Raw genomic sequence first — 8238 nt, forward strand, 5'->3', positions numbered from 1 at the left:
TTTTTTTTTTATAAAAATTCACGAATTGCGGCTGGGCGGCACGAGTGTGGAACAAATTCTGATTCTGACAACCAAATGTCATTCCTTCTTATTCCCTTTCGTGCGCTGTCAAAGGGGGCCTGCCTTATCGGCATCAGTGTTACCAACTACTTATATCGCTACTTAAAGTGGTTTAAACATTAGGGGGTTTTAGACTTCAAAAATATTAAGTGCAATAATTCAATAATTCAAATAGCGATTTTAAGCTAAGTACGTTATACAAATAAATGGATATAATGATGTATGAATGCGTGTGTACAATAAGCATGTAATTTTAATACACATACAAATAACTAAGTACAACTAATGAGTAGATTTCAAATAGTAGTGCAAATATGTACATGATCAGGAATTCAAATACAGTTCAATGGAATGCTAACTTTATAGAATTTACAGAATTTTGGGTGTCTGACTGGTTAAGCAGTCCTCGCTTAGCCATCCTGCCCCCCCTAGGCGCGCTAAGCGGCTAGAGCGTCTTTCAGCTCCTTCAGGGTTCGCATCGCTTCATGCACCAGCCTTTTGGTGACTCTTCCTTTCGGCGTTATGTTTCGAATTCTTGGTGTAGTGCGTTTGATTGGGTGCTTGTTCTGCGGCACGGCTTTGTGCTGGCGACGCCCAGTAAATGCGGAGCCAATGTTCCGAGCAAGTCTTGGGGGATAGCGTGCAGGCGGCTTTAACCGGCGACCAGAGGTGCTGGAGTCATTTCTATGTAAGAGCGTGTGATGATATTGGCCACATGTTCTACAATTTCCGTTTGATGTGCACGCGCTTGTAGCGTGGGAGAGTGCGAGACAGTTTGTGCAGAACTTATGAGCTCGCGCGATGAGGAACCTCTGTTGTGGGTGCATGGCCCGAAAAACTGGGCATACTCTGAGCGCATGATAGCGCGCACAAAGACGACATCTCTGAAAGTCTGTTGCTGATGGTTCGCCAGTTATAGGTTGAGTAGGTGCCGGGATTGGAACCCCATCCATCGGCAGTACTACCCTCGGCGACAAGGCACGGCGTGGCACCGGTTGAGGCGTATCAACCTTCCCCTGCGACGAAGTGGAGGGGCGTGGCGCTGGCTTAGGTGTGTCGGTCTTCCCCTGCGACGAAGCAAAAGTGCGTGGTGCCGGCTGAGGCTTGTCCATCTCCATCTGCAAATAGGGATTTGCGAATAGCTTAATAGTGGGATGTTAGACACTGGTTAATAAGGCAGAGGGATAAGCTTATAGGTGGATTGCCTGTCAAGTCATTGTGGGAAACAAATGTATGGAAGCAGTGCGGGTATAGGGCGGCCATTCAAGACGAGAGATATCAACATGAACGGTGAAAATCGGTTTAGTTATCTGCTGTGGGTGTTGGAGGACCATTAGCGTATGGCAACGGGCATAGCTTTACAATAGACCGAGTGAGAATGCCGGTTTTGGTGCGTACGTCAACTACACGGATATGCCCATCTGGACCGGGATGGGTCCTTTCTATGCGTCCAAGACGCCACTCAGTGGGCGGCAACGTATCATCTATAATGAGGACGCATTCTCCAGCTTTCGGTGAAACTTTAGTGTCTTTCCATCTATAACGTTTCTGAAGGTCTTTGAGATAATCTTCCTTCCAACGGCGGCTGAATTGATGGTGCACAACTTTAACCCTCTCCCACCTATTGAGAAGAGACAAATTGCTATGGTCTACTTCCGGGAGAGACAAGAGGGCAATTCCCCTTAGGAAATGGCCAGGGGTGAGGGCCGTGAATTCCGTGGGATCTTGGGAGAGAGCGGAGATGGGCCGAGAATTTAATACCGCTTCGATCCTAACTAAAAGAGTGGCGAATTCTTCAAACGTGAATTTGTGTGCTCCAGCTGTTCGTTTGAGATGTAACTTGAAGCTTTTGACGGCGGATTCCCATAATCCGCCCATGTGAGGGCTGCCAGGGGGGATAAATCTCCAATCAATGCCTTGGGGAGAATATTGCTTGACGATGTCTTGAGATACTTCTTGCAGGAAACTACAGAATTCCTTCTCTGTTGCTCTTTTGGCTCCAATGAAAGTAGTGCCATTGTCACTCATCATTCTTGCTGGATAGCCTCGACGCCCAACAAACCGGGCAAACGCGGCGAGAAATGCGTTTGTGGTCAAATGGGAGCACAGCTCAAGGTGAACCGCCTTTTTTGTGAAACACACAAATACGGCCACGTAGCCTTTCACAATGGTGGAGGACCTTAGCATGGAGGCTTTTACTTGAAAAGGCCCAGCAAAATCTACACCGGTGGTGGTGAAAGGCGGAGCGTAAGTGCAACGCTCTGGTGGCAACGCCGCCATGATTTGAGAGCGCGTTTGATGCTTGTGAGCGGTGCAAGCTTTACATTGAAAAATGCACTTTTTTATAAGAGGCTTGAGTCGGGGGATGTAGAATTCCTGTCTTATCATTTGCTGCATGAGCCGAAGTTCGGCATGTAGGAGGAGCTCGTGGAGAAAACGAAGATAGAGAACAGCAAATCGAGATTTTTCGGGCATAATGAGGGGATGACGTTCATTATAGCTAAGAGTGGAGTGGGCCAACCGACCATTGACCCGGAGTAACCCACACTTGTCTAGAAGGGGGTTGAGAACTAGCAAGGGGCTTTTCTTAGCAATTGGCACTGACTGCGATAAGCATGCAATTTCGCGGGGGAAGTAACGGTTTTGCGTTAAGGCAATGAGACGACGTTTGGTAGAGCGGAAATCATTGTGCGATAGGGGTAATGGGAGAGGATCCTGGGCGGTTTGATTTCGGTTCTTTAAGCGATCTAAAAATTTGAAGACATATGCCATAACTTTAAGCATGCGGGAAAAAGACGAAAAGCGATCTAAAATGTCGGTATCATCTTCGGCAGTGTGAAAGGCGTCGACTCGACGGACTTCCGGTGGGTTAATAGAGCGGGTAGCGGATTTTGGCCAGGTGTCGGGTGGTTGGGTTAGCCAGTTGGGCCCATGCCACCACAGAGAAGAGGAGGCTAAATCGAGGGGTTTGCATCCTCTTGTTCCCATGTCCGCGGGATTTTCGCTGCTGCACACATGCCTCCAAATGGAATTTCCTACCAGATCAATGATTTGCGCGGTGCGGTTCGAGACGTAGGTTTTCCAGGAGTGGGGCGGTTTTTCCAGCCAGGCCAGGACTATTTCTGAATCTGACCACATTGTCAGTTTTCGATCTGAGAAACCGAGGTGCGATTGGACAGCTGAGGCTAATTTAGCTAGAAGGAGAGCCCCACATAGTTCGAGTCGAGGTAGGCTAATGGTTCTGAGGGGCGCAACTTTGCCTTTTGACACCAGTAGGTGGGAAGAGACTTGTTCACCTTGTGTGGCTCGGACGTATATGGCTGCGCAATACGCTTTTTCCGAAGCGTCGCAGAACCCATGTAGCCCCATTTGTTGGCCTGGAACGTAATTGACCCATCGGGGTATTTGAATGGCCGAGATAGATTTCAAATTGTTGGCGAATTGCAACCATTTATGGAGGCGGAGGGGTTTGACTTGTTCATCCCAGTCAGTTCCATCGAGCCATAGCTCTTGTAAGAGAACTTTGGCTTGAATCATTATTGGCGAGAGCCATCCTGCGGGGTCGAACAGTTTAGCGACAGAAGAGAGAATCTGTCGCTTTGTGCTCGCCGACGAGGCTGATATGGATTCAATGGTGTAAGAGAAGGAGTCAGTAATGGCATTCCATTGAATCCCGAGGGTTTTGGTGATACTTGCTTTTTCGAATTCGAGAAAGTTGCTCTCAGCAAGTCCTCCTTTTTTATGTCTTTGAGCAAATCAGGGTGGTTCGCCGTGATCTTTTTTAAGGGAAAGCCAGCGGATTTCAGAGCTTGAATGACTTGGGAGAGAGATTTAGTTGCTGAGATGAGGTCATGACCTCCAGAAAGTATGTCGTCCACATATGTTTCGGTTTTTAGTATTGGCACCGCCAAGGGATGTGTTATTTTTACATCATCAGAGAGTTGGTGAAGAGTGCGTATTGCGAGAAATGGTGCACAATTTACACCGAATGTCACGGTTTTTAACCTATAGTCTCGAATGGGGCTGCTTGCAGATGATCTAAATATAATTCTCTGGTAATTCTGGTGGTCTTTATGTAAAAGTATCTGACGATACATTTTTTCTACATCGCCATTGAACACAAACTGATACGTGCGCCATTTGAGGATTAATAGCATCAGATCGGGTTGAAGTATTGGTCCGGTATAGAGAACATCATTAAGAGAGAGTCCGGAACCTGATCTTCGTGATGCATTAAATACGACACGTACCTTGGTGGTTCTCTTTTCGGGTTTGACCACCGCGTGGTGGGGGAGATAGAAGGAATAATATTTTCCTTCTGAGGATTTTTCATAGGAAGTTGTTTCTTCCATATGATTTAGGGTGAGATATTCCCCTAAGACATTATCATACAGGGGTTTTAGGTCGGCTTTTTTCTGAAGACTTCTCTCCATACTGAAAAATTGCTGGAGAGCTGTGGTGCGAGATTGACCTAGAGATATTTCCTTCGGGAAACCTGGCTTGAAAGGGAGCCGGACTACGTAGCGACCTTCAGGCGTGCGCGATGTAGTGGATTGGTATAACTCCTCGCATAGCTTATCTTCAGGACTCATGAGGTTGGGTGTCGGAACTTCTTCTACCTCCCAGAACTTTCGTAGTTGGGATTCCAGTAGTTTGTTAGAGGTTTGTTCCACTTGAGTGGAGAAAGATACCACATGATTAGGGATTTGACCGCTCAAAATCCAGCCAAAAATGGTATTTTGTGCTAACAGTTTTTTGAGATATGTTCAATGCCTTCAAGCATGATTTGCGGGATGAGATCGCTGCCTATCACTAGGTCGATTTGAGACGGGGAATGACAATTGGGGTCTGCTAGCTTAATATGAGACCACTTCTCGCGTTGTTCGCGAGTTGGCTGGAATCTTGGGAGTATTTTAGTTAGTTGGGGTAGCACAATTGCTTGAGCGGTGACTTTCGTAGCAAAGTCGGAGGAGACTAAGACAAGAGAACAGATTTTGTTCGAAGTCTGAACTACTGTCCCACCCATGCCGGAGATTTCAAAGTTCGAGCTTTGACATGGTAATCTCAGTTTGTTTTGGGCCTTAGAAGAAATGAAGCTCCGTTCTGAGCCCTGATCGATGAGAGCTCGCAGTTTAAAGAGTTCTCCTCTCTGTTCTACTGAGACTATCGCTGTAGGCAGAAGGACTTTGCTCTCATTTTCAGAGTAGTACGATTGTACTCTGGTTCCATTAGAACTTGACGGTAAATCATCTTGTTCTTCCGTTTCTTGTGGGGCTTGCAGGTTGGGGTTTGGCATATCAGTCATGGCTACCTGCGATGTGGTCCTTTGTACTCGAGAGTCTTGCCTTTTTGGCGGAGGGGCTGTGCTATAGTGCAGCACTGAGTTGTGTCTTTGTCGACAATTGGAGCAGGTTTGAGTACTTGGACAATCTTTCAGGGAGTGTGACTGAGAGAGGCAGTTAAAGCACATGTTGTTTTCTCTTACGAATTTTCTGCGATCCTGAACCGACAATTTACGGAACCTGTGGCAGTTCCACAATGAGTGCGAGGAATCTTTGCACATGGAACATTTATACATCGTACGCTGTTCTGTCACATGCGATTGGACTTGCGTCGATGATTTATTATGCGACTGTTGAAAGTGAGAAGGTTTGAAGGGGGGTCTGTTGTGCGGTTGAGTGGTTCTAAATGAAATGGAATTTTGGGGATTGGGTCTTGGTTTGGCTGGGCGCCATTGATCAACCCTTTCGACCACCTCATATCGAGTGGTTAGGAACTGGTTCATTTGGGACCAGTTCGGAAGGTCTTTCCTGGAACTGAGAGATTGCTCCCACAGAGCTACTGTGTTCTCAGGAAGTTTTGAGGTGACGAGGTAAATTATTACGGGGTCCCAGCTCTCTGTGGAGACTTGTTGGGTGGCGAGAATTTGGAGACAGTTATTCACTGATGATTGGAGTTTTTGAATATCTTCACTGTTCTCCACTTGAATAGATTTTAAATTCATGAGAATACGTATTTGGTTGTCAACTAATACTCTTTTATTCTCATAGCGAGACCGTAAGGCTTCCCATGCCAGATCAAAATTATCATCGCTCAGTGGGAATTGTTTCACGATTTGGCCGGCTTTGCCTTGAGTCTTGTACCGGAGATGGTACAATTTCTGAGCTTTTGTGAGTTTTGGGTGATTAATATATACCGGCGTGAACATGTCACGAAAAGACGGCCATTGCTCATAACCCACATAAAATGTTTCCGTATCGCACGGTGGGACCTTTAGGCCGAAGCTAGAGTTTTCCTGGGGTTGAGACATACTGGGAGTAGGCGTGGTATTGCTGACTTGATTAAGAAGCAGGAGTTGATCACCAATCTGGGCTTTCGTATTTTCATACGTTATGAGGCATGACCTGTATTTATTATAAGCGGAGGCTTTGAAGTCCTCGGGAAGGTCCTGCTCCTCAGTCTCTATTACTAAATCATATGCGCTCTGTACTCGATTCCAAAAATTATCAATGTTCTTGTCTTTAATTTTTAGTGCAGACTCAGTATTGTCTTGGATTTGAGTTGTACTGAATCGGGTACAGTAATCCATTAAATTGTCTGTCTCAGAGATAAATTTAGGGGCTACGACTGACTGTTTGGGTTTCTTATTGGACCTTCCGCCTGCACGCGTAGCGCGTTGAGATTCAGCGGAAGTTCCTTGTTGCTTCTCATCATCACTCATTTTTGGACTTTTCGATTTAGCGTCACTATGAGGTGCGGCAAGCATTAACGAGATGACTTTAAATTTTATTTACGAGACGGAGATCAAAGAGAGAAGAGACAAAAAAAAATCTACTGCCGGTCTAAACTCGAGTTCTTGTGACCGAACGTAAATGGAGGGTTTCGCTATATATATATATATGTATATATATTTGTGATGATTCTTGCTAAATTAACGCAATGAAAGGCAATTACGTAAGTGCGAATGCCACGATATATAAAAAAAAAGGGTGTTTGCACTTTGATACGTGCTACTGATAAAATCGCTGGAGAAGTTTTATTTTATTGTATTTATTTTTTTTTTTTGTTTGTGGGTCTATTGAGGGATATAAGGGGACCGTTTCACTGTACCCGCACTGCACCGTATAACTATGTGTATGTGTGCCGAATTAGCCTTTATCTTAATAGCACTTTATATTATATAATGTATTAAATGTATATATGTGTTGTTGGGAAAATGTAATTATGTGTTAGTAGAGATAGTTTACAATATGTTTGTGTATATATGTATGTTTACACGGAGATTTGCTTAAACATGGAGCATAGGGATAATATGCAAGTAATTTTTATTCTCAGCTTTTATTTTGTTGCATACGTTTCTAAATATTTCAGAGACGAACTTTCGTTTTTTGTAAAGTAGAAAGCCACTGTACGTTATTTCAGTGTGAGATTATAAATTGAGATCATAACACGAGTTTGTGCCACTGTATTTAATTATATGAATGTGTGCTTATACGTGAGCTATGTATTGTACATACAAATGTATGTGTGTATGTATGTTTGCATACACGAAGCACCTGTTTCACTTTAATATTTTGTTGTGCAAACTAAAAAGGAGATATATGTTATAAAAATGGATGTGAGTAAATTATGCACAAATGGGTTTTAAATCATACAGGGGCTCGCTTAATTGGGAGAGAATTTAGTTTTACAGCTTTTATTTTTACTGTCTTACAGTATGTATTTACCGCGTATGTATGTACATATGTACGTATGTACTATATGCAAATGTTCTTGTATGTACAGTGGTATATGCGCTGATCCGTTTCGGGATTTATTTACTCGAAGAAATGAACTTGTTAAAAAACCAATACGGTCGCAGAATTACGGGAATCGAGGAAAAGAAATGTACATATGTATATGTGTAAAGAAATTTTCTATAACGGGATGCGAGCACCGTTTTTATTAAACTTATAAGATTTTTCTTTAGAGGATCAAAATGTATGCGCGATTTGGCTAGTTTTTAGGCTGTTTTTTGGTGAAATGGGGTTAGTAAGCAATTCAGATTCTTACTTACGGTTTTTTAGGGATACTTTTTATTTGGGTTCTGAATTCCAACGGAGCTGGCTCTTTCAAGGCGACGAAGGACCAGTGTTTAGGCGGTAGGCCTTTTCGGGGAATAGGGTGAGATGACCCAAC

At 44.2% G+C, this 8238-nt stretch overlaps 1 protein-coding gene across 1 annotated transcript; it reads right to left on the minus strand.

Moving 5' to 3' along the window:
- Positions 1–25: 25 nt before the first annotated feature.
- LOC118755769 lies at positions 26–8161 on the minus strand. The gene is made up of 2 exons (XM_036490592.1): positions 8117–8161; positions 26–1178 (listed from the first exon to the last, which is right to left on the minus strand). The coding sequence occupies exon 2, from the start codon at positions 1176–1178 to the stop codon at positions 498–500; it is 681 nt and encodes a 226-aa protein (XP_036346485.1). The 5' UTR covers positions 8117–8161; the 3' UTR covers positions 26–497.
- Between the last annotated feature and the right edge of the window lie 77 nt (positions 8162–8238).

Source organism: Rhagoletis pomonella, unplaced genomic scaffold (genome assembly GCF_013731165.1).
Source record: "Rhagoletis pomonella isolate Grant_MI unplaced genomic scaffold, Rhpom_1.0 Rhpom_scaffold_07303, whole genome shotgun sequence".
Taxonomy (NCBI): domain Eukaryota; kingdom Metazoa; phylum Arthropoda; class Insecta; order Diptera; family Tephritidae; genus Rhagoletis; species Rhagoletis pomonella.